Below are 27484 nucleotides of genomic sequence, written 5' to 3'. Positions count from 1 at the left end.
CCTTGTCTGTGTCAAATGAAGCTTTTTTTTAATACGTGAAATGCAGTGCTAGTAGGACCATCTGAGAGTAAATAGGATTGTTATTGCCTCTGTAGTAATTTGTTCTATTTGTGTGTGTGGTTCTTTTCTGGGTCCTCAAACTTTACACATGGGTAAAGCCTAAAGGCAGGGACAGCAGCAGTGAGAGTCATTTTCAGAACAGAGCACACTTCGCAGCTACTTTCTTACTTTCAGTTGTAAACAGTGCAGCTGATCATACTTGCACCCTGTTTTAATGCCCATGCTCTTGTATTTTCTTCTTGCCTCAGGGAGCGTGTGCTGCTGCTTCAGGTCCTGCTCCCGGCACCATCAGGACTCCCACTCCCTCCACCTCAGCAGCAGCTAAGCAGCGAACCTGCCTGTTCAGGTCTGATCTCTGGACTCAGTTTTCAACAGTGTAACATTATTTTGTGTCCTCAGTATCCCTAAAACTGAAAGCAGAACAATAAGTTGTACTCTATTTCAATGAGTGCATTTCCTAGCTTCTTAAATGTTCAGGCTAAATTTCTTTGTATTATGTCAGAAATTGAATTTTGAACTTTTATTCAGAAACTAGACAAAATGAGACATCTGAAAATGGCGGCTGTAATAGTCCCGTCCTCCCTATAGTCTAACAGAGCAAATGATCCATCGAGCAGCTGATGATAAAACAGAGGATCGAGTTTTCTGTCATTGCTTTGTGGTTGTATTCTAATGTCAACTCAGTCATGTCTGATTGTTTGGCAGAGTGGAGGAGGATGAGGAGGAGGAGGAAGAGCAGGACCCGTCTCCCCTACCAACTCAGGTGATCCTGCGGCGGAAGCCCCCCTCCATCACCAACCGCCTTACGTCCAGGAAGAGTGCCCCAGTGCTCAACCAGATCTTTGAAGAGGAGGGAGAGTCCGACGACGACTTCGACATGGATGAGGGTCTGCCGCCCAAACTCAGCCGTCTCAAAATGAACATGGCCGGGAACGCCGGCACTCTGAGCTCGTCGTCGTCCCCGGGATCCACGCAGAAGCGCTATCATCGGCGCAAGAGTCAGGGAAGGGGATCGTCATGCTCGAGCTCTGAGACGAGCGATGACGACTCCGAGAGCCACCGGAGGCGCCTGGATAAAGACTCAGGCTTCAGCTACAGCTGGAACAGGAGGGACAGCAGTGAAGGGCCACCTGGCAGCGAGGGGGGGAACGGTGGAGGCAGCAGCTCAGGGCAGGGGAAGCCCCCCACTGAGGGAGGAGGCTCCTCTGGCCCAGACAGGGGGAGTCCTGGAGCGGGAGGTAACGGAGGAGGACAGAGTGGCAGTGGAGGAGGGGGGAGTGGGGGAGGAGGAGGGGGGGGTAATAAAGGACAAGACAGCCCTTCCAGTTGTTGTAACAACAGTAGCACTACTAACCCGTCCCTCAGCTCTCAGCCCCGGGCCTCACGCACTGCAAGCCGCAGCGCTGAGCTGGTGGAGAGTCTCAAGCTGATGAGCTTGTGCCTCAGCTCACAGCTGCAGCACCACCACGCTGGGAGAGGTGGTCGAGGGGGTGGGGGTGGGGGGAAATTCATCATAGACCCCCATAGCCTCTCAGGAGGGAGTGTGAAAATCCAGGAGAAGTCCACCTGGAGGATGTGCATCGGGTCCACCGGGAGCCTGGACACCATCACCCTCCCCACCACCACGATCACCGGCCTGCCTCGCACCCATGCCCCACAACACCATCACAACCGCAAAACGGCGCCGCACAGCGGCCCGGGTGGCAGGAACACTCATGGCAACCTGAGCACCCTGAAGAACAGCGTGATTCAACTACCTCTGTGCGAGAAGACCATCTCTGTCAACATCCAGCGAGGTGGAGGCTCCAGGGATGGCCTGCTCTGTACCTCAGCTCCAGCCAGCTGCTGCCAGGTCATCTGAAGCTCGCTGACACCCTGTGGACCATGACCCACCGACACCAAGTTTTCTCAGTCACTCTTCCCCCTGCTTCAGGTAGTTTCTTTGAACACTACTCTGCTTTTGAACCTTCCTGTCTAGTTTGCTGTAGCAGGTAGCTGAGCTCGCACAACCACCTGCCTCTCAGCTCACCACCTCTCCTGTCACTTTTTGTTCCGTGCCCTGCTCCCTACCAATTGTTGGTGGTTATAAATGTCTATTAGTGTTTTTATGTTTTTCATTATATTCTTGTTTTATGTGTCCTGACTGCACTTTGACATTCTAAATGATTTGTATTAGAGCATTTAAAATAAGGAGGCTCGCATTTAAAGTGGACCTGTTCTGCTCATTTCCAGCTTTGTGGTTTTTATTCGTGGATTCTATTAGAGCGGCTTTGAGTCACTGTTTAAAATAATAATTACTTATCCTTTTTAATTTGACTGACTTCATACTAGTTAGGTCACCCTCTGTCTGAAACGGTGTAAAATAAGCTTCCATACTGTTTCACGTAACAGCGCCTTTATGAGAAAAGAAGGAAAGGCAGAATAGGTCCACTTAAAGAGCAGAGTATTAGGGCCACTGTGAAAAGCATTTTGAGAAGTATTTATTGGAGTGTAAATTTAAAAAAAAAAAAAAAAAGGAAAAATGCCACGAGGTAAAATTGTAAAATTGTAATTTTACAAACCTGTACATATAAAAAAAACTGTATGACAAAGTTGGGAAGAAAAAGTGATTGTACTCTGAGATAAAGTTTACATTTTCTAGGAGAAGGCCATTATTATAATTCTTATATTCCTGAAAACATATTACAAAATCTTTCACTTTGTCAACCAAAGAATGAAAGATGGTTGATATAGACAAAGTTGAATTTCTTAACATTTTTGGCTCACTATTTCTAACAAAAATCCACAATAATATCAGAAATAGGTGATAATAAATATCAGCTGGAGCTGGTTAAGAAGTAATACTAACAGATGGGTAAATGGAACAATGAAATAACCTATTTACAGTCAGCATGCAGCAAATGTGCAGGTGCTTAAAAAAAACTTGTATACATTTGATTCATCCACTGTGACAAGAAGGTAAATCATTCTTTACAAAGGTCTTAAATAACTGATGTGCAGTTTAGTTTAGTCTGGAAGTCAGAAATTTTGAGTGGCGTTGCAGCTTTCAGGAAGATGTTCTTGGAAAACGTACTGCTTTTACACAACTCAAGGCTACAGTGACAGTTTGGTTTACATTACCACTTTCATGGGACCAGCTCACTCAGAATGATTGATCAGTCTCATATAAGTACTTCAAGCAAAACAACATTTAAAAAGGTTTACTGAATGTAGTAGAAAATTTCAGCTGTTTTTCATTTGAATGGGGGGAAAAAGCGCCTCATTTTTCATGGGGTCTAAAATGAGCACACCTGTGGGTGTGGGAGGGGCTACTGGAAATAATTCATCAATGATGGCAGATTTCCAGATTTAATTGATTTTCAGTAACAACTCCAATTTGTGCTAACTGTGCTGCTAACAGCTGATTCTTAAAAGTAATTTAATTCAAGGGTGGACCGATTGGGTTCACATTCACAAGACTGAGACACCGAAAAAGAAAAAACTAAACAAAACTTCTCCATGTCAGCAACAGATTTGATAATCTCAGCAGACCCCCTGATGTGAATTTAAGAGGACATCAGAGCAACATGTAGTGGTTGCAGCAGGCTCAAAGTGTTTAACACAGTTGTCAATACTAATTATTTTAAGGAGCTGAAATATATATTTTTTTCTTATGAAAATTAAATTATTTTGGCCTTTTTAAAGAGTAGCTTCTTTCTCCTTTGACCTTGTAAAATACTTAATTTCTTCTTGAAATGGCAATTTTTGACTTCATGGGGGGTTTTTCACTTGTAATATTTTGATCCTTTTCCTTGTAAAATTAAAACTTTAGTCTCATAACTTTTTCCGATTCCCATCAAATCAAAGCTTCTTTCTCAAAGTATCAGTGGTCCAAACACTCCAGGTGTAAAAATCGAAATAACAAGCACTTGTAGTTGCAGCTATAGCGGGCAGCTGGCAGAGGAGAGGGACCGGGACGCCTGCTTATTGATACAACTCAAACTCAAACTTCTCCCTCCATTACCTCGAACCTTCGCTCCCCTCTGAACGTTAGCTGCCAGTGACATCGCTGATGATAAATAGAAAAACATGAAGTGGATTCCATTCGTTTGAGTCCGTTCAGCGTATCTGACCTCCTCTGTCCATGGAGGCGAGAGGAGATGGTGACTTTTCACTCCACTCTGGGCTCTGTATTGCACTCAGACAATCTGTTTTCTGTTCTTTTTTAAGAACCATGTATCCTCTGCTGAATTGAGCTCGGTGCAAACTGTTGGTCATAACCCTTTAAATCTGTACCAGTGTCTCTTTACAGAGGCGGCACGCTTTCAGCTTTTAAATAACACACACACAGAAGCTGGTGGGAAGAAGTGTGTGTGTGTGTGAGGGCAGCATTGCATTGATACTGTAGCAAGATGAACAAACAGGTTTGGAAGAGTTCCTGCTGACCACACATTTAAAAATGAGGTGTTCTTATTTTTTTATTCACATGATTTTGTGTTGTTTATTGACGGAACATATTGTGTTCGCCTGCCATTAACCCAGCTGCTGCTGCAAGAGACATGCAGCTGCTTAACCCTGAAGAATGATCAGAATTTCTGCAGCAACTCCTCCTAAAACATGCTCCAATGTTCATCTCAGTAACACACACTTCTCGTGCCTTTCTTTTAGACAGAATCTCTCAGTGCAGGCTTGAAAAAAGTAGCTCCTCTGACTATGTTGAACCTCGTTTAGCAAAAACAACCTCCATGTTTCCTAACGCTGCTTCTGATGGTGCCTTCACACCAAAAGCAAAGGAAAATTTCATGCTGGACAAACGTTTCTGCAAAACATCTTCTAGAACTGGCTGTGTTGTCATCACATACCGTGATGACAACACATTTCTGTGATGTCATCATTAAACAGCAGTCTTCGTGTCTTGCTAAAACACCTCAGGCTAAAATCAGATTTTTTGTCATTATTTTGCCATATCAACCTCATTGTGGACTGCTGCACTGATATTCTCTTCTAAATGTGTAGAAGAGAAAAATACCAAAATTTATTTCATACTTTAGTAGTGGAATAAAAGTACTTGGTTACATCAGAGCCCTTGTAGATTTAAGTCTTGGAACCTCTTTAATAATCCATTTAATTTGAAGTCTCCATCTGAATTTGCTTTTCCCCAGATATAAAAACCAGTCACCAGGCAAGACAAATAAACACCGCTTTAAAACTTTGGTGACTTCGCCCAGTTACCCTGCAGTTATCTTTGTACTGTGCATGCAGCATGCATCTGTGTCCAATATGTTTTTCCTACGTAGCTCTAGGCAGATGACCGGCCCTCCTTAGTTTGGTTCAGCTGGAGGTTTCTTCCTGTTAAAAAGGAAATTTTCCTTCCCACCATCGTTTCTTGTTTGCTCATAGGGAATTAACAGATTGCTGGAGTTTTCTCTCTAATATTGTCGGGTTTTAACAGTATAAAGCAACTTTGAGGTGACTTTTAAGATTTATTCATCATGCCCTCTGTAGTGGACAAAAGTTAAACTGAAAGATACTTCCCCCCCCCTCGGATATAGATGAAACAGAACTTTGTAAATTGTTGATTGGCTCTATGGGCTTAGGAGCAGAATTCATAACTCTCACATTTCTGTTTCTATATTCTCTGAATGCTGTCACTTTCCTGGATGTCATATCTGGTTACATTGTAGCTAAATGAGAAATTATACAAAAAAAGAGAGACTGATGAGAGAGGGGAAAAAAAAAAAAACACCTTCATTGCATTATTGTCGTACATTTCTTCTTCAGGGCATCCAGCAGCCAAAACCATGTTGCTCCCTCCACTGTGCTTCAGTTGGGATGATTTGTTGAATGTCCAAGATGTTTTACCCTTTTTTTTCTTTTTCGTACGCAGCATCTATCTGTTAAAAGATTTCTTAATTGCTGACATTGGACACTTTAAACAAAGGTTTTAGTCATTTTAGATGTGTTTCTGTGTTCGGTTTTGTAGACAGTTTGTCTTAAATGATACGTGTCAGTCAGCAGCTGTGATTGAAGAAAGGGGGAAAACCCCATCGTCAGTTTGTGCCTTTTAATAGGAGCTGCATCTCTACAAACCATACACCCGGCTCCATACAGAAACACCTGAAATTACGAGTCTGTGTGTGTTACTTCAGTCACACCGCGTTTGTCTGCAATTGTGACTGAGATGAAAGTCAGAGCACGTTTTGAGGAGTGGGTGCAGAAGTCGTGCTGTTTCTTACGGGTTAATCACTGTTGTCCTGCAGCCGTGGTCCCGCCCGCGCTCACGACCCCCCCCCCCCCCCAAGTTAAGTGTACATGAGGGTGCAGCGTATGTATATACAGTGAAAAAGAAAGTTTATTTTTTAAAACTTGTACATTTTTTTGAGCAATCTGATGTTTGAAAATGTTTTATTTTTTATGATGGGTGGGCGGGTGTGAAGCTTTGAGAAGCGCGCGCCCTGGGTAAACCGGCAGGAAGCGCGCACGAGACAGAGCCTCGCGCCTTCCGGCTTTCGGAGCTGGCTGTAAAGACAAACAAACGAAAGTAAGAGAGAGGAAAGGGAAAATGGGGGAATTCTTTAAGGGCATTGGCAATAAGCTATACCGCGTGTTGCAGCTATCTGTACAGAAACACTTCATTAGTTTCTTTTTTTTAGATTCCAAACTCGTGCAGCCTCACACAGCAGCTGCTTCAGACTCGGAAAAAAACGAAAAACAAGGAATGTTCTAAATATGTTTTCTCTCTTTGGTTGTCGTCTGAGATTTGTTTTTAAAAACCAAATGTAAATAGAGTTGTAAATACGGTGCTCTTTCTCTTTATCTAGAACAGCCGAGTGAACCTTTTGGTGCATAGCTGTACAGTAATCTAGCCTTATGATAATTACTGTAGTAATACCGTATGGGTGTCTCAGCTAAAAATAAAGCTGCGTGAGGAAAAACGATACGATTCTGTTCATACCGTCGAGTCTGTTTGACTGTTGTCTTACTCAGCTGTATCCAGGTGAATGACGTGCATGTGTTTCAATGTTTGACATTCAATGACACTGAGAGAATCAGGCAGAAATGTAACTGGACCAAAAAGCAACAGAAGAAGAAGAAAATGGTTGAGTTGGAACTGACAAATCTTCAGTGTATTATTCTGTAGTTGATACCTGTTGTCAGATGTTACATATAGCTATGGTAATATCAAAAAATAAAATGTGGAAAACTGTCTGTTACTCTCAAGTCTCCGGGTCTTTCTTTTTAAATCATCTGTCCTGACCAGTTTGGCTGGAGACTGCAGACTGGAGTACTGTCACTACACAACAATAAAAAAAAAAAGTAAAAGCATCGACTAATAAGCACAGCTTTTTAATCCGTGTGGGTCACCATGTGTGTGATCCAGGTCAGTGAAGGTGTTGAAAAGCAGCGAGCGGTGATTAACGGGCTGCGTGACACCGAGGAGGTTTACTCTCTACGTTTGGCAACCTCAGCTCTCCGCCTCACTGCTCAAGTAACCAAGAAGTTTCCAGAGCAGATGGTGCGGTACAACTTTATTCAGAGTTGATCATTTTATGAGCTCTCCATTTCCTGTCCTCACAAACGGCATCAACCAGGAATAAAGAGCAGTTGGACTGAGACGGGACATTTCCAATAAGTACAAACACAGAGCAGATACAGCTGGTTTCTTTGGTTGTGACTTTATTCAAGCATGGGATGATTCAAATCTGGTGTTACATGTTTTTTGCCATGTAAATAGAGCATATAAAAGCAAATATTTGGGACTGCATTGCATTCCAAGGCACCTGGGAGTTTCATAAGAGTGCATTTAAAACATAATACCATAGTTATAATATGCTGAAAACATCATATCCTGCTCTAAGACAGCTCAATAACATCTCTTGGGTATGGAAGCAAAGGAAGGCCAAGACATGGATCATATTGTGAGATTTAACATTTACTGAAGAACCGGTCATGTTGATAAATGCGCATTCTAAACTTTACTTTTAAAGACTTCTGTGTGAGTTGATGTGTGAAGGTAATATAGAGTTTTGCCATGTTACAGACCAAGCTAATTACATCAGGATCAAATCCACATCATTGAGTGTGTCGATGGCTGCATTGAACCTTTACATCTTTTTGGCCTTTTTTGCCTCCATACTTGCTGTGCTGAGGATAAAAAGCAGATTAGATTGTTGAGGTGAGATACAATCAGGTCAGGTGATTATTAGTTATTACATCCTGAAGGCTTAGAACTCCTTATTTATTCTAACTGCAGTTCACAAAGTTTAACATTTGAACACTGATTGAACCAAACCCAAAGTGACTTCAGCGGCAGAAGAACAGAACATAACAGAAATTACTGAATCAAAAGATTTGGATATAAAATCGATATTTTCTACAGTATATCATGTGTACAGCATCCCTCTGTGATTTGAACATCTGTCCCATTTATCTCATCTCCTGTACACACACCACTGCAACACAAAACATCACAGTACATCCAATTTAAAGAGCAACGTATAACATTTGGTACACAGCAATGAACCTGAATCAACCGTTATGTATGCTTCACAACACTGTACAACTAGTCAATGGTGCAGTGAAGATATTGCAGGTTAACAGTACAAACCAGTGTGAGGGAGTAGGAGGAGGGAGTGGGGGAAACAACAGCCACGCAACTCCAAAGGTAACACTTTTGTTCTTGTAAATACATACACATGTAGAGCAAGGTTCAGAACGGTAATGTAAACCACAGTGTGTCATCATCAGTATCTGCAGGCACACCTATCCTCCTCACTGGACAGTCTTACTGAGCTGCGAGGCTTCCAGCATTTTCTGAAACAAAAGACAAACAGCAACATTCATTCAGTTTACTGCAGAAAACCTCTGTGTGCACGTGTGGTTAGTAATATAAAAGGGCAGCTCATGTTAGGTATGCATATTAGTGGAATGAAAGCAGAGCTAGTCCTTCACACTAAATTCTGGTAGGAAGGAGCTTTGGACATTAGCAGGCTGCTGCAGTCGTTTACACTTTGCGTTGCAGTGAAACTACTTGCTCCTCCACTCACCTTTAAAGTAAAGTTACCACGGATTATTTATTGAAGTTTTATTAAATATGAATAAAACTGTGTTACTAAGACCTTAAACTCATAGAAAAAGTGTCTATAGAGGTCGAGTCAGAAAGCTGTTTTCCTGTAGCCTCCTATAGGACTGGAAGTCTTTTTGCAACCACAGCTATCGCCATCTGGTGGCCTTCAGTTAAAATGCAGGTTTAAGGCACTAATGCATTGGCGTCATTTTTTCTTTCTGCAGGTCACTGAAGTGTTACTGTTGAGGTGAAGAACAAATATTTCAACCTCTACATCACATTAATATGATGTTGATTGGAGCTGTGTTTGTAGTTGCTTGTAGTGCCCAAAGCAGTCAAACCCTTTAAGTAGCTCAGAAATAATCAGACTAAAGCCTGGGTTGCTCTGGTTTGTAACAGCTTGAAAACAAAGATGATGGTAGGAAGAGTTGAGATGTTTGAACTGATAAAGGAAGGTAGCCATGACAAATGCTTCGTTTTCCATTTCTCAGTCTTGCACACAATGTTCCCCTGCAGGGTTCATGTAAACTCCACTTTACTGGATGGTGATACCTGTTTTATAAGTCTCCCACAGTGTTTCTGTTTCCTAAAATGACATTATGTTGTGAGCAGTGAGAGGACCTGGATTTTTTTATTCACATTTTATTACATGTTTGGCTGCGGGGTCTGGTCATTCTCCTGCAGATGGAGCCTGTCAGAGAGCGAGGACTGGCTCTCGGGATCAGACAGAAGCAAAACAACAAATCTCTACTGCTCTGCTAACTACATGTTTCTCTAAGAGGACCGAAGGACAGTGTAGCTCATCTTCATCGATGCAAGCTTTAGTTACACTGTAAGCAAAAACCTGATCCTCTGTCACAGATCTGATTTTGTCACAGCTGTCCAAACCCCACAGGTCTGCCTGCTGGAACTTTTTCCACAAGGTCACACAGGAGCGCAGAGATGAGGACGTATACAGACTAAATGGAGGTGTAGTCTAATAGTGCGGACAGTTTTTGGCTCAAACTGGCCTTAACAGCTCCAGGTCACACTTTAAGAAATTACTGCGCAGGACTTTGAAGATGTCCCTCTTCCTTTAATGCTGATCTTGGCAGACTCATGTTTTAATCAACTAATTCCTCCGAGCTTCTGGCAAGAGGTTAATTAATGTATTCTAATGCAAACAAAATCTAAAGCCTGGTTTTACATCATACAAGTTAAATGTAATCCTTGCAGACTGGACAAGGTAAAGCAAATACGTTTTCAACTGTTTAATTATTATAATTCAGTTTTATTTTTACCTCAACATAAGGGATACTTGCATCATTCAGGACAGAAACAGGCCACTGTTGTTAGTCAGATAAAGGTGCATTGCTTTCTCTGGATAGTGGACGAGTTGCTGCGTAGAGGGCACTGTCATCGGCAGATTGACAGGCAGATTGGGGCAGCATGTCTACAGATATCTTAGCCCAAAGGTGAATCTGCCGATTTAGCGGTTGATCTACATTCCTACCCTTCACCTACAGCAATGAGCTGGAGCTAATGCCTGGAAAAGTGAAACAGAAGTACTTCTACAGATAGAAGTGGCTGAGAAAGGGTGTCTGAGCTCATCCTCAGCGATGGGGCAAGAAGCTGAGTCATTCAATAAGAGCTCAGAATAGAGCTGCTACTCCTTCACATTAAAAAGGAGCCAATTACGGTGGTTCAGACATTTGACCAGCATGCCTCCTGGATGCCTTACATGTGATCTGAGAAGACCCTGGGGCAGACCCAGGACGTGCTAAAGGTCTGGGTGGGTGGATGGACTGTGAAATGTTCACACTGACAAGCAGGATGAATGATCAAAGCTAGAAAATGTACATATATGTATGAACACGTGGTCTCGAGTCAGCAAAGTAGTTCTTACAAAGTTCTACATAAACTGACAGACAAAGACGGTGATGCCATGTCTACACTGAGGGCTAAAAACACTATTAGCACAGGTCCAGCTGAGCACATTAAAGCAACGCTTTAAAGGCTGACAGCTACACCGACACAAATGTGTTTTGCCTTTTCAGACAATCTGCTTTTATGAAAAGTAAAACACTTGGATATTCTGTTAAAAACAAAAAAATGAAACTATAAGTTGATTCATTTATTTTGAAAAACAAATATTTTTGAAAAATGGTTTTTCACACATTTTATATTCCTAAAACCACAGATTAACAATTCAAATGATAGTTTGTATCAAGATCCTGCCTTGATACAAACACAGCTCATTACGATGAAAATCTTAGATAAAGCATCATCTCTTGCTCACAGTGCTGTCTACAGACCTTCATCTCTGAACCCAGAGCCACTGCTAGCCCTGCTAATAGTCCGAAGATGTCATTATTCATCAGCGAGGACAGAAAGCAGGACTTTAAACACAACTCTGTGTGAGTTTGTGCTGTAGGTTTTTAGAGGGTGTTACATTAGATATTTCACAGCGACTTATTTAAACCTTTACCATAATTAGTGCCCAGCCTTACTCTAACCTTAGACTGACCCTAAACTCGGACTAGTTACATTACTGTGGAGTTTAACTGAAGCTACAACATGAGTAAAATAAACGCTAAAATAAGCTAGTCCACCTTCCACACCAGAGTCAACCCTCGCAACACACGTGACCACCAAAGACATTTTTGTTTGGGACCAAAGAACTCTGGGGACACCTCTAGATCAAACATCATACAGCATTTGTGAATGAAGGTTGAAGTCTTTACACACACACCCACACACTTATTAGCGTCGTGAGGGATGCTGTGTTCTCCTCTGTGAAAATGAATTGTGTGTGCATGTGACAAATGCTGCCCTGCTAAGCCGCAATGTCTTGTCAAGGTCTGAGGTGTTGTTACAAAGTGTGTAGTATGAAGAGTGCACAGCTCTCTGTTGTGGACCGATTCTGCTGAGTGTTCATCCCTGACTGCTGACTCTGACTTAAAGGAGCTCAGAACCTTATTTAAAGCCCAGTCGCCCCCACCCCGCAAAACTTCAATCACACTAGGAGGCTCAAATCTGGGAACCCATCACTTTGTAATTAAGTAATTAAGTTTTTCAGGCAATGAGCAATTTTTCCTGGCTTCAGTGTCCCTAGCAGATACTCAGATCAAGACATCCTGTTCTATCAATCGCTCACCATTTAGGTAACCAGTTACTTTATAACAAATCTAATGCAAAGTCAAACTGCTGTCACACAGAAAAACCTGACAACCTATAAAAACTGAACCACCTTTCAATGATGTTTAATTAGTGCAGACACCCACAGACTGTCAGATTTCAGTAAAGTTAAATAACTGTAGGCCGTAATGCTACATGGACAGAGCAAATCAATCGAGCATGGTTCGTGTAGACTGTGCGATGGCTTTGATACATGGCTGTTAGCCTTCAGCTAATTTCTTTGGCAGTCATGATAACAGCTGAGGACACCTTATACAAACAAGGCTTCTGCTGCTTTGACCACCATCGTACTGTTGCACTTGTATCAACCAGGACAATCAACACTTTAAACGGGCAGCTTGAAAACTTGGATAAACCAACAAGTTCATGCCGTCACTAATGTGCAGTCCCGTGTTTAGAACAGAGCTACAGAAAAAACACTCTACACGCAGCCCTGGAAAGTCAGACATGTATCCACTGGGATGGCATCAGTGTGACATGTATCTACCAGTTCTCTTCCTAATGACAGCAGGGTTAAACTATGGCAGGATCTTGTGCCGGCCCTTCAGTCTGCTGTGACTGATGTGTTCAGATGGATATAGGTGACATGTAGCTGAAGAAGTGCAGCCAAGAAAGCTGCTAATCCGTCTGATCAAGTATCTCCTGTGGGAATCTGAGATCCTTGCACGAGTTCTCCAAACGAGTCCATGCTGCATACACACTATGATACCCTCTATGTCTGAATGCATTTCACCCCACCACATTATTATTCTATAGAGTAGCATGAGGGAGAGAGCTTCATGTTCCGTTTTAGTCTAATCAAACACTTCTTTCCGATTTTCAAATTTAATGAACTTAAACCATAAATCCTAGAACTCTCTTATTGATCTGGTTCTCGAGTGAATTAGTCCAGCTGTCATGCTGGAAAAAACGTTTCACTAAGTGAGTTTAAAAAGCTCTGTGGCTCTCAGCCAGCTGTACCACACTAAAGGCAAACTGGCTCACAAACATTGAGCATGCCAAAACCACTGGTGTATCACATCTACACATGAGGGGTCCTTCGGCAGTAGCACATGACACACTGAGTTATAGCAACAGTGTCACTTCCTACTCGTCATATATTGATGTCTTGTCGTGACATAGCAACAACCTGAGTGTAAAAAAAGCCAAACAAAGCAAAACCAAGTAAAAAAAAAGAAAAAAGAAAAGAAAAAATAGGATGTACACATTCTCCTGACTTCTAAACAGAGACTCTGTGGATCTGTAAAACTCTCAGTATAAATATTCTTATGATTTTGCACCATAGAGTATGTACAACTGTTGAAATTACACATCTGCCTGATTTTCTAAATGATTCCTTAATAAATGTGAAAAGCTTCAGAATGTTGTTGAACTTCTTCACAATTATTACAGAAAAAAGAAGGATGTTTGTTCCATATGGTTATTACAGAATGATTTTACTCTTATGGTTCACTTGAGATGAAACTTCGGTTTACGCAGCTCATAATCTAAATTGGAGTTCTGCTATAAGAACATCAGAGGATAGATGTTACATGTGTATCAGATTTGTGTGCGACACAGTCTTGTAAAGAGCCACTTCAGCTTTAGAGCTTCAGGTCAGAACTTCTGGTTCAGACTGAGAACAGGAATCAATGTCTGCTTGTTTTGTAATATGCAATTTCTCAGGTAGCTTCTTCTACCCAAGATGTCTACACGATTGGCCTCCAACCTCCGACACAGCATGTCTGCCTACTTGAGTTACTACATTAATGTAGCAGCTTGCCTTAAGTGGCAGAAAACCATCTTCATTTAGCTCTCATTCTGTCTGAATGGCTGTCTTTCTGAGGACAGTCAGACTGATAGAAAGAAGGCTGACAAGGTAGGAGAAGCCTAGGATATACATTTCATATTTGAGGAGTCATTCATTTGCTCAGATGCTACGACGGGAATCTTCTTTCATGCTGACAGGTGAATCACCAGCATCTGTTTTCCACCTTGATTATGAGCATTAAGTGGTTCTCTTATTAAACTGTTAACTGTAGTATCACAGCATCACACATCTCAGCTTGTTAGATCACAAACTCACGCCAAAAACATCTGTATTAGAACACACGGTGAGTAGCCAACTTTATAAGTAATTAAATATCAACCAAGTGCTCGGCAGTGAAAACACAAAAGAGTCTCCGCAATCACACACAGCCTGTGAGCTACTCACCCTCCGTGGAGCTGTCTCTGCAGAAGCAAGAGACCACAAATTAAAGCCAACATAACTGGTTAATAGGAGAGTGTGTACATGAAACAGACCAATTAAAGATGAATATTCAGTCAGGAAGCAAACATTAGCATGATGTGGTTATATATTCAATATATCTGTGGTAACAACTGATGAAATCTAATCTATTTACATAGTGAGTATAAAAAGAACCGTTCATTATTCAAAGTTCTTCTGGTAAGACTGGCAAATGGTATGTAATAAGTCAGACCATAAAACAGCAATATATAGAGGAGCAGCAACATACTGAAGGGCAGCAAAGACCATATGAAAGAAATGATGATCCAACAGCTCATCAGAGAAGCACTCAGCTCTGTCAGTCCACATCAAACAAATAGCTGCGGCACACAGAAAGCCACTGCTTTACTTTGGAGCCGTATCAATACTATTAGCATAGGGCACACCATTTATCTTCAGTAAAGTGGTCTGAGACAGACATTGAGAGCTCTCCTTAATGCTGGGAAGCTCTGGAGCTGTACGTTGTTATGGAGATATACACAAGCTCTCTGCTCTTGTATACATCTGACACTTCACAACAGCTACTACATACAAGCACATCATAATGCATGTTGAGTATTTACTCAACATGCATTATGATGTGCTTGCAACCACAACTTAAAGGTATTCTAACTATATGAGAAATGTCATGCAAGTGGGGTTTCTATGCTTATCCACAGACCTGTGTTCCTGAGATGACCATATTAGGAATATACACTCAAACTGGTAGAAATAAATGGTGATTAGAGAAGTCTGAGATTTTTGCTCAAAGACATTACATACACATACACTGACCGTGTTATTCAAAACCATTTCCACCAGACTTAATTAGGTATACCTTGCTAGCACCAGCTTGGACGCCCTTCAGAACAGTCTTAATTTTTAGTGGTAGCTTGAAGCATTCACCACATAATTTGGTCTATATTGACATGACACTATTATGCAGTTGCTGCCGATTTGTCAGCTGAACATTCAACCACAACTTAAAGGTATTCTACTGAATTGTGATCTGGTGACTGTGGTGGCCATCTGCGTGCAGTCAACTGTTTGAGATGATTTGAGCGATGTGACATGACAAGTTATCCTGGTACAAGAAACCAGCAAAAGATTAGTACACTGTGGTCATAAAGGGATGAACATGGTCAGCAACAATACTCAGGTAGGTTGTGGCATTTAAGCAATGCTCTATTGGTAGTAAGGGGCCCAAAGTGTGCCAACAAAATATCACCAAGCAAAAATGCATTATCACCCAGAGAAATGTTGCTCACTGGATATTCTCTTTTTTGGACCATTCTCTACAAACCCTGCGGATGGTTATGTGGGAAATCCCAGTAGATCAGCAGTTTCTGAAATACTCAGACCACCCAGTCTTGTACCATGCTGTATTTAAAGTCACATTCAGTACTTGGTATGAACTTCAACAGGTCATCTTGATCATGCCTGCATGCCTAAATGTACTGAGTTGTTCCTGTTGGATGTTTGTGCGTTGGTGGTTAGCAAGACTGGAGTGACCATTAGCCTCCTCCGGTACGACTCCGTGGATGACTTCCAAGCTGTATACCAGGAGTGAGCAAGTCATTGACTTACTGATTCACTTCACCACAATCCTCATTCGGACTGGACTGAAAGAGTGGATCTACCAGAAAGCGGAAAAGCAGACATACAGGACAGCTACACATACTGGACAGCTAAGTATCCCACAGGTCAACAGGAACCATGATAAAGATGCCCGAAGGTCGAAGATTGAAGCCACTGATGTCAAGACATGAAAACTCCTCACAAGCACCAAATCCAGAGAGGCAGGAATCTAGCACCAGCCAACACATAGTAGCAGGATGTAAGATGCAAGCTGGGAACTGTGGACCAAGCAATGTACAGCAACATCTGTGAAATGCATTAGAAGTCCTCAATTCTCGATGAGAGACACGACCAAAGGTGGTTGAGAAGAACAGGGTTAATGTTCAGTGGGACAGACAAGCAGTTGCTGGCCAACCAATCAGACATAATGGTGATTGACAAGGTACATAAGACTGCAGTTGTGTTTAGATGTGGCAAACTCAGTGGGCAGCAACATGAGGAAGAAGAAACATGAGGAAATAGGCCGTGGAATAGTATTGGGGCTAAAGGAACAAATGAACCAAATGTGGAAGGTAAAGTCCAAAGTGGGTTGAGTGGCAATAAGAGATTACATAAGAGGTCTCTGCCCAGAATGCAGAGTGCAGTCCTGGGAATAGCTAAGATACTGTGCAGAACCCTCAAACTTCCAGGCCTTATTAGGGATACTCTGACACTTGGATTGGATATAAATCTGACACTGATCCAAAAGGCTGGATCGAATATCAGTGACAATGCGTCGATGCACAGTGCAAAGAAAGAAATCCTGCTCTGTGTTATTCTGGGTTTACTTATTCACACAACAACAGCAGCTAGCAGTAGATCAAATGTAGGATTAAAGAAGCTAAGCACAGAATTTGAGCAGTCTGACCATCTTCAAGTGATGTAAAAAAATGTTTGCAAACCTCCAGACAGAAGCTGTTGGTATAGTTAGTATGTGCATTGTGTGTGAAATATCTTCAAAGTGAGCCTGCAGGACTGAAAAGATCTGATAAAGATGTTTCCTCACTTGCTTGTTTACTTTCACTCTCCTTATACCCACAGCAAAGGTAGCTTATCAGATCAGAACTCGGAAAAAGGTTGGATCGGTCCATTAGGGATGGACTGAGCCAACAGACAACAACAACAACTTTACTTTATGTATTGGTAAAATCAAGTTCAGATCACTTTTTGTTCTCAGATGGGAAACTGTTCTTTGTGTTTCTTGCTGACACCATTTACTACAAACAGAGTCCTCTGGTGATGAGGACTCCTCCCACTAAGCAAAGTGAAAAGAAAATTGCAAAAAAATACTGCCGTGTGGCTCGTGGTACCCCTCAGCCTCATAGTAGATAAACCTATGGTGTCAATTTGAAAATCCTTCATCGTTTCATTCCCAAGTTATCACATTCACAAGACTTTCCGAAATTTCTAGTTGATATACCTACGGTATCAAATTGAAAATCCTATATCATTTCGTTCTCAAGTTATCATGTTCTTTTTTTTTTTGCCTGTCCCGTTTGGTTCTTTTGCCATCAGAATTATTGTCTAAAGGCGAAGAAAGATGCCCAACGGATTTACTTTACCAAATGGACCATCCCAGCCTTGCCGTAATGGTCTATTTGATTCACCTTTTATTGTTTATTTTATTTTTTATTTTCCTTTGCTAGATACGGGACAGACTTGAATGAGGAAAAGAAAAGGGAGAAAGAAAGAGGGGGAAAAAACAGCTGGGAAGAGGGACGGGGATAAAGGGCAAAAAACAAAAACCAACAAAATAAGCAGACAAAAAATACATATATCAATCACCTGGATCACCTGTTGAGAAAGAAAAAAGAAAACAAGCAGAAGAAAACGAGAGCAATAGAATAAACAACATCACGATGATCTATGGGAATATAACACTAAATACTTAATATTAAACATTATTGTGCAGCACGTAAGATCGACAGCGCACAGTGTGCTTTGAGGTAGGAGCCAAAAAGGGTGTAGTTTGTGTGTGTGAGCACCCGTGTGTACACCTGTGAGCATGAACGCGCTTGTTTTTAAAAGGTTCCTTCATGTAATGATCTGCTAGAGGGTGTGGGGAGCCACAGTCCCATCCTCCAGGGCATGAAGCAGGTATGGAGGAGTTCAAAACTCCAGACATCCAGAGGCGCCCAGAACACAAGAGACCAAGGAAGACCAACAGAGGGGCAGCCGCGCCACTATCCCAGAAAGAGCTGAGGAGAGCCCCAGATGAGGGGTCACTCAGCAGCCGCGGAGCAGAAGCCAGGGGGGGTTGCAGTGACGTGCCCGTGAGCTCCGCCGGCAGCCAGCTGTGCCTGAGTGACCGAGCCCCAGGCCGAGAGGCCGAGGGCACCCCACCCCCGAAGTGGCCCGAGCGAGTCCCAGGTTCCAGGCCCCGATAAGCAGCCATCAAGGAGTGAGCCGGTGTGTACCTGGACGCCCATCCCCAAGTTATCATGTTCATAAACTTTGGTTTTCATGTTGCCTGCCTGCCCGGCAGGGTTATGACCAGAGATAAGCAGTAACGCATTATTGTAATCCGATTACTTTTTTCAAGTAACGAGTAGAGTAAGGGATTACCATTTCAAAAAAGGTAATTAGATTACTGTTACTTTCCCGTGAGCATGCTGCGTTACTGCGTTACTAAAACCGTGATTTTTTTTTCGAGAGTGTCTCATGGCAATGACGTAAACGAATGCGATGTTTGTGGCAACAGCTGTGTGCAGATCAAAAATGGATAATATATCGAGTGCAGCAGAGAGTATGAGCGTGCAGCATTTAAAGCGTGGAAGTACTGACCTTACTTTGAGTTTGATTCCGTAAAAAGTGACAAAAACATTAGCGTCCGCTGTTCACTGCATGGGAAGAAAACTTCTTTTTACAACCAAAAAAACCCCTAAACTTCCGCGAAAGCACCGAGTATGCTGCCACGGGAATGTGAAATTCACAGAGAAACTGCCGGATCCTTCCACTGACATGATGGCTGCGACACACCTGCACCAGGGCAAACCTCCGCCTGCCCCACTCCTGCTAAACAGGTGAAAATAGAGCAACAGGACTGCTGAGTCTTTGATTTTATTTATTTTCTGCTGTGTTTTACGTGCAAGAGTGAGTGTAAACACAAAAAACTATTTTATTTTATTATGCTGGAATGTGCAGAATGTTTGTTTAAATGTTAAACAAATTTCTTCCAGTCAGAGAATGTTGCATATAATTTGATTTTTGCTTCATGCATAAAGTTAAAAGATTAAAACTACTAAAACAAGTTTTAAAAAGAGACTTTTTCATTTGATTACATTTTATATGATGGATTATTCAGAAAAAGTAGAATTGGGCTGAAAGATCTATTGCTTTATTACCTATTCAGGTTGTAAATCATGTTTTTAAAAAGTAACTAAGTAACTAATTACTTTCAAAAATAAGTAATCAGTAAAGTAAAAGGATTACTTTTGGGGGGAAGCTTTTTTCAAGTAACTTGACCAACACTGGTTATGACATTGCCCCATCAGCCTTTTATTGTTGTCAACCAAGGTCAGAGGACAGGTAGCAACTTGCTGAGTGGTAACAAAGTAAAGAAAGTAAGAGCAGAGTCAGACTTTACCTTCTTCTTGAGGGCCTCCAATGATTCAAACTCCAGACGGGCCAGTTTGTCCTGGATGTGTTTGGGAACATCTTGGATGAGGAAGGTCAGAATGAACTTGAAGCCCAGCAGTACATGCTGAAATCACAGACAGACAATCACATCATAGGGATTAAGAAGTTCAGGGTCAGCGTTTTATTTACATCCTTTTAGTTCCGAACAGAGGAAGGAGAGCATGCTTTGAAAGATACATCAACATAACCTGATTACAGTTTTTAAAGATTGGTGTCCTTCACGGGACACACTTTTGTAAAATGACAGAGGACAGCAGAGGAGAAGGGGAGTGACTGAGTGGAACGTCAGAGTGAGACAGACAGCCTCGGTACGTGTCCTTGAAGCTGAATGAGAATGAAAAAAACCCCAGCATAGGCAGCTTTGACTCTGCCTTCTAACAATGACTCTGAAAGGAAACAGTACCGTCGACACGTTCCCGTTTGGAAAAGATCTGACAGCTAGAATGCCAAAATTCTGCAAGGAAGATGATTCGAGGAAAGTTAACAAGACAAAAATTTTATTTTGAGTACAAAAATCGTGTCTGTGTCTATATGACATGATTTTAGAGTAACTTTTGATGAATATATGCATGGGCCATAATATGAAACTTTCGTGCTACCCAAACATTTTGAGCAGAAAAATTAAAAACATATTTCATGTGCATTGCATATTAGGATACATACAGACCCAAGTAACCCAGAAGGTTGCTTAATCTATTATGAAGAACACTTTGTGCTTGTAAAAGTCTTAACTGGGTCCACAGATCTCCGTTTCTCTCTGTCAAATACAGCAAACTGCACACTTCTGAATCAGCAGAATATGCGTTTTCCCATAAAGATGATGAAACACACACACACACACACACACACACACACACACACACACACACACACACACACACACACAGAGACAACCCTGTGCCAGTCCATCTGGAGCACGGCCAGCCGCCATCAGCTTCTTTGATTCAGCACCCTTTTCCTCATCACAGTAATGGACTTATGCTACAGCAGATGGAACAAATGGTGTGAGAGCAAGAGCAGATAACAAGGTGCACTGCTCCACAGGAATGGGTTTCAGGGTTATCAAACCAAGTGATTTGAGTAAGATGAATGACAATGGAATAACATATATTCCCAAGCTAACACTAGCTTTCACTGAGGATGGTAAAATAATTTATCTTGCCTAGTTGGACATTTGTCTTCTATTAATATGACCCCAGATTATGCTCTGATTGATGCCACTTGGAACACTGTGAGCTTGAAGTTGCATAAACTAAGACATTTTGCCATTCCAGTCAGCACAGCAGCTCCAATAATTAACAACCAGAACATGCTCAGAAATCCCTGACCTCAGTGATTTGTTACATTGATTGAAAGTGTAGAATAAACAGTCCAGCTCTTAGCGAATTGCTAATGCTATTCGAGGCTAATTTATATTTGTGTGTGTTCAACAGCACAAGGTTAGACTAAAGACAGAGGACACTTGGTGAAGGTTGGAAGAAGGTAACTTGTGAAACATTTGAGCCTGACAATAAATTCTGCTTTGTCTGACACAATGGATGTGACTGAACTTCAAATGCTCAGTATGAAAACTATTTGTATCATCATTGCTACGCTGATTACATTACACCAGCAAAGGCTGATGTTCTCCTTCATCTTTAATTCAGATGACAGAATTCCAAAGTAAATAAATGTAGGGCAAACAGAAACGTTACTACAGCTGAGAAATGTTCTAAAATTAAAAAAAAAAAAAAATCTATAAAGACAAACTCTGGATATTACAGGTTTGCCATTTCCTATTTGAAGAACAAGTATTTGATATACAGCTTAATACTGTGTAGCACTAAATAAAGAGGAACACCTGGACACTCCTCCAAACAAAGACAAACTAATTAGACCTGTTATTATCTCGCATCAAATCAAGATATGAGCAGAGTGATATGAGCTGTCTGGGTTTACTATAAAGTTTGCTTTGTTTGAGGCGCTCAGGCAAAAATACACAGAGAACATGGAGTGCATACTTACAGGTCACTTTGTTAGTTACACCTTGGTTGTTAAATCACGGGTACCTTTGCCAACTTGAAGCAGTCTAGCCATTCTCCTCTGACCTCTGACAAGAACAAATCATTTTCAGCTAGAGAACTGCTGCTGATTGGATATTTTCTCTTTTTCTGACCATTCTCTGTAAACCACAGAGATGGTTGTGAGAGCTGCCGCTCAGATCAACAGTTTCTGAAACATTCAGAGTAGCCCATCTGACGCCCACAACCATGCTTAGTTTGACCACTTTGACCAGTGGAAAGTAAACATGTCTGCATACCTTTCTGTCGTGTGATTAGCTGATTAGATATTTGTGTTAACAAGAATTTGAAGAGGTGTATCTAACAAAGGTGTTGGTGAATGTCACTGACTCTGGTATTTTCTGTGACATGCTATTCAGTGACACAACTTGAACTTACCAAGAGAATAAAAGAAATGGATTCCAAGAATACCACGCCAAGTCAAAATAATCTTGTGGTGCTAAGATTTTTCTATAGCCTCCTGGTGTATTCTTTGTATTAAATGAAAAGATAGCAAGTGGATTTTACTGTTGGTTTGCTATCCTACTTATTCTGGAAGGGTGTACAGTTTTAATTAAAGCAGACCTAATAGCCATTTCTTAACTAACAACTCACAGCAGGCCTGGGCGAGAGGCTGTCCTGTAAAGGACAGAAACCCCACCCACCTGCTTTTCAAATTTGCTGCAGGAAGGAAGCTCACTCGAAGGGTGGGTGGCCTTAAGGAAGAGGAGCAAAAATAGCCGAGTGGCTACCTAACAAAAGAAAAGTAAGAATTGTTTTGAACTATGAATCATGCAAAGCCACTTCCCTCTTTGACTACTTTGGAATTCATTCTTTTGTTGTGTTTATGTAATGAGGAAAAAAAAAAAAAAAGGAATTGTGAATTCTTGGCCATACTGCCCAGATTTATTGCTAATGTTACCTTAGCCACCGCGCTAATGCTCAAATCATTTAGTACATTTTGCTGTTAGCATGGAACTAACTGCATTTGAATCCACCGTCAATCTTACTGATGAGACACAAACAGAAAAACTGCCTTTTCATACGTGATCTGAGCAGAACGCATCATTCTAACAGCTAGCTGCCATACTGTGTTTTCACTAGTCTTTTTCATGTTACCTTAAAGTCTTCTGAACAATTCATCCTACATGCTTCAAAGCAGTGAAGCAAAAGCTGTGAATATTTATCTGCATGTTATGTTGTGATTTTTAATACATTTCAGCATTTTATTTCACTTTGTCATTATTGGGTATTGTGTGTAGAATGTTGAGGAGAAAAATGAATGAGAACATGTGGAACAAACGAACAAACAAAAAATTGTGTCGCAATTTTTTTTGTCTGCAGGAGAAACCCTGCTTTTGCTTCTTGATATACACAACAAGAATAATAAATGTATTTAAATATTTTTTTAATCAACTTTATTCAGTCAGGAAACAGGAATGCACCAGCATGTAGTTTGAATACAAAAGTTTGGTTTTTATGCTGTGAGCTCATCACTCACCAAAAATATTGTATATCAAATTAGGGAGTGATGATGAGTAGACATGCGAATGCTGGGGACAGCCGACAGCGACGCAGGGAAGCAGCGGCACCGACGTGACAGGGAGAGATCGCAACTTTTGGGAGAGTGTGTTTGCTGTATGATGTGAGGACAGCGAGGCACGTCAGTCTTTACGATGCAGTGCGACTTGATTCGTGAGGTCTGACTCAGTGTAAAGTAAAGCTGCGTACACCGATTTTATTGACCAGGTGGCAGCACAATGAGCTGTTAACACAACATAAGGTCTACATTAGACGATTAAATTATGTCATGATCAACATATTTGCATGCAGTAGCTTGCACATCTAGCAGATACACTCATTAGTATTCATTTTGAGTCATGAATTTCTTGTCAGCCAATAACTTTAAGGCCAAATCTAAGTCTCCTCTTAGCTGTGATGCGGTCTCCAGTGACTACTGAGGGAATTACACGATGAGAGTCGTGATAAACTTGAGTCATCCTGATGATGGGTCAAATATCTATGCATACTAATAAAGGTGCCACTCAGGGACAAATACACCAGTGGAATTATAAAAATACTGGTTCTAGATAATGATTATGGAAGCAGGAGGCATCCTTCTCTAATTGCTCAAAGAAATTCTATTAGCTAGCTGTGATAACGTAAAGTCCAAGGAAATAATAACACGACGTTGCATTCAGTGCTATCACAAACAAAACAAAACAATGCATTGCAATACAAAAGTGATACCTGTAGAGTGGGGTCATTTAATTACATAATATAGGTTTAGAAGATTAAGTTGCTTTGTACACCAAGTTCAAAGCTCCTCCAGTGTAAACAAAGCTCAAATACAGAGTGGGAGGCTAGACTAGTTTATGGGTGGATCCTGGCCTGCTGCTGCTCTGTGGTTGCCAGCAGATAAGATAATCTTATTGTCTTTAAAAACAGTGTAATGAGATTACTGTGTGGTGGGCTGCTGAAAAAGACAATTTGACAGACACACATAAAAAACTGTCCCATGCAGGCACCTTAATCACCACACAGAGCTATGTTAATGTCAGGTCTTTGGCTTCTTTTAGATTACAAAGTTAATAAATGTACTGTACTGTACTGACTCGTAATCAGCTTTGTGAGCAGTTAGTATGGTCTGTATTATAATAACGTACTTTACTTTGAACTGGTAGACTTTGGCAGCACAGAAAAGCATTTTTATATTACCATGACACTCATTTACCTGACTGCTGTTCCACTCTGCTCTATAGGCTATATTGTAACTGTTCGTTCAGTCTCGTCGCTCAACTCGGTCCCATTTATGATGGTCCCAGAGCATCTAACAGCCTTTAAGACAGATATTTGCCTCTAAAAATAACGATCAAACCAAATTTTAAAGGAGAGCGATTGCTGGACTTCATAAAAGTTTGTGTATTTAGAGTGAATATAAGCCTTACAAATTAAATTAAATGCATAATAACCCCTACGGATGCTTTTATAAACAATTATGGCCAGCAGGTTACATACACTCATTATGGGCATGTGCAATCATCATGTATGTAGTACAATCAGCTCCAAGAAGCCCAAAATTACTGTGACATTCATGCCCATGATGAGTGGGCATGAATGGATGTAAACCTCTGATAACACATACTGACTACTATTGCTTCTTCCAGCTTTAACTAAATTTATTGTTGTTTGCACTATAGACTGTCTCAAGCTGTAAACATCACTTAGGGCCTTAGGACATATATCTGTATCCTATGCACTAATATTCTCAATTCAAATACTGCATTTATGGTTCAAGTCAGTCTTAGAAGTCATGTAAATACACAATACAGGCTACACACAAACCATGATAACTAATTATTAGTTTTCCATCATGCCGAGATATTTTGTGTTAAAAGTTTTGTCAAATTGAAAACACCTGCGTGCTGCACACCAGCTCAAATAACCAATAACTGTGAACCCTTTCCTGTTCCATGCCATTAGGCTGTGATCTTGTCTCCCGTCCTTTCAGGTCCCTTGTAAGCAGATACACTTCAGAGTCCCTGCTCTGTTTCTTCAGCTGCTCCGAAATGAGTCGATTATAACAGACAGACCCGTGACTCTGAAAGAAAGTCTCTGTCTCTTTCAGCGGCAGGCTGGCCAGTTGCCTAGTTACTGCTCACTGATGTGTGTAAACCCTATACAGCAATTACCCAGGTATCATAGCACTGCTGCTGGAAAGCGACGCGGCGAAGCCCTCGCGCCTGCTCCCAACCCACCCCCATAACAGAGATAAGAGGAGCTGAGGGTTTTGATTTGAACCCTCAGCTCTCTGAATCAGCCTTCTCTTATTAAAGAGATGACAACCGACTTAAGAAGAGCAATGAGAAATGTTTCAAAGGAAAAAAAAAACATCTGTGATCTTCTGTCTGTCTGCACTAAGAATGTGGGTTAGAGGCTCTGCTCCGCCTGGAGTTAGCTGTATTTAACAGTGTATGCACTCACAGACCTGTTAGCAGCTTTAATTAGAAAGTGTTTCTCTAAAAGCAATATACTGGCTGCTGAATCAATAAACCACATGTATGTGTATTCATGTGCAGCTCTTCTTTCATACACTTAACATTACACAAGCTGGCTCTCACTGTTCTTGTTGTGCCATCTCTTTAATAGCCTGTTTGCTCAATTCTAGGAAATGTGGTGGATGGTAGCAGGCAAGAACGTGCTTGGATGTCCGAGAGAGAGAGAGAGAGCTCTCTCTGTCCCTCTCTCTCTCTGTCCCTCTCTCTCTCTCTCACACACACACACACACACACACAGGTATCCTTTCCTCAGTCAATCGTTTTCCTTGTCTCTCTCATCAGCCCTGGCAGTTCTGCTCTAAGTCCCTTCCTTCCTGTTTCTCCTCCTTTTGCTTCCTCATTCACTCATTTTATCTCTACTTTGATCCAAGCCTTCCATCACAGGTCTGCAGTGTGCACTAAAGAGAAAAGCAAGGAAATGCATGACACACCTGACTGATGCAGTGTGTCGCGGCAGGATGGATTGCTCATATACAACCACTGCAAAGCGAGAGTGAAAGCCAAACACCAAGCTGTGAGCTAACCTGGTTTCCCTCTGTGTTTGCAAAAGCAGCATCACACCTCCTCTCATGATTCAGGTGAGTGAGGCAGAGTGCAAATCAAGCAGAGAACATGACCCCCAGGCCCAAAGCGCAGTCCTCTGCTATAAAAAGTCATGTTCATTTCTAGTCAGCCCAAAAGACAGTTTGAAGGAGGAGAGGATGGATTAGAGGCAGCATGCTGTGAGTATGACTTACTGGAGTCCCTGGAGTCTTTAATCAGAAAAAGTCTAGAGTAAGGGCACATGTAATGCACGCACACACACACACACACACACACACCAAACAAAGGTCATATTCACTCTGCTTCACTGAGTGAATGGGTTAAATGCAGAGAGGAATTTCCCCACGGGGATCAATAAAGTATACATTATTATTATTATTATCATCATCAGTCATTTTTTACAGTGTTGTATGTTGGAGCAGCAGTTTATCGGCAGCTGAGAGGAAGAGGTTGGATAAACTCATCAGGAAGGCCAGCTCTGTTCTGGGATGCACCCTGGACCCAGTGCAGGTGGTGGGAGACAGAAGGACTCTGGCCAAAATAACATCTCTGATGGACAGAGTCTCCCACCCCATGCATGTAAATGTTGCTGAACTGCAGAGCTCCTTCAGTGACAGACTGCTGCATCCTAGATGCACGAAGGAGCGTTTCCGCAGGTCCTTCCTCCCTGCAGCTGTCAGACTGTACAATCAGAATTGCTCCCAACAAACATAGATGTTTACATCTGCACTGTAACTGCCATAAGTTAATTAACCGATTTGCACTACAACCTGGTTTGCCTCTTTTCTGTAGTTATTTATATTTAATTTAATAACTGTACAGTACTCTCTGTATATAGTAACCATTGTCCTTAATGTAAATATGTAAGAAAAATTGTGTATGTTTCTGTTCTGTGTCCTGTTTGTTTGTATATGTGTCTTTTTGGCTGCTGTTACAACCAAATTTCCCCTAGTGGGACAATTAAAGGATTATTCTATTCTATTCTAGTATTATTAAAAGTGATGAAAAAAAGCTGCCACTGTGTTACAAATTGAAGCTGGAGGGAATATCAGAGAAG

General features: G+C 41.5%; 2 protein-coding genes across 5 annotated transcripts in view; one reads left to right on the top strand and one right to left on the bottom strand.

Moving 5' to 3' along the window:
- Window positions 1-7243, top strand: part of snrka (SNF related kinase a) — a 63102-nt gene extending 55859 nt beyond the window's left edge. For both annotated transcript variants that reach the window (XM_063485490.1, XM_063485489.1), the window contains exons 7-8: window positions 309-406; window positions 766-7243. In XM_063485490.1, coding sequence (XP_063341560.1) covers window positions 309-406; window positions 766-1921 — 1254 coding nt within the window. In that variant the 3' untranslated portion in view covers window positions 1922-7243. The remainder of the gene's footprint in view (window positions 1-308; window positions 407-765) is intronic.
- A 462-nt stretch (window positions 7244-7705) lies between these two features.
- Window positions 7706-27484, bottom strand: part of ano10a (anoctamin 10a) — a 35710-nt gene continuing 15931 nt past the window's right edge. For 2 of the 3 annotated variants that reach the window (XM_063488126.1, XM_063488127.1), the window contains 3 exons: window positions 19735-19851; window positions 14478-14494; window positions 7706-8853 (listed from right to left, as the gene is read on the bottom strand). In XM_063488126.1, coding sequence (XP_063344196.1) covers window positions 8784-8853; window positions 14478-14494; window positions 19735-19851 — 204 coding nt within the window. In that variant the 3' untranslated portion in view covers window positions 7706-8783. The remainder of the gene's footprint in view (window positions 8854-14477; window positions 14495-19734; window positions 19852-27484) is intronic. The other variant, XM_063488128.1, reaches the window with a different exon arrangement.

This window comes from Pelmatolapia mariae, linkage group LG10_11 (genome assembly GCF_036321145.2).
Source record: "Pelmatolapia mariae isolate MD_Pm_ZW linkage group LG10_11, Pm_UMD_F_2, whole genome shotgun sequence".
Lineage (NCBI taxonomy): Eukaryota > Metazoa > Chordata > Actinopteri > Cichliformes > Cichlidae > Pelmatolapia > Pelmatolapia mariae.
The sequence above is the reverse complement of the archived record's forward strand: the minus strand, read 5'-3'. Positions and strand labels throughout refer to the sequence as shown.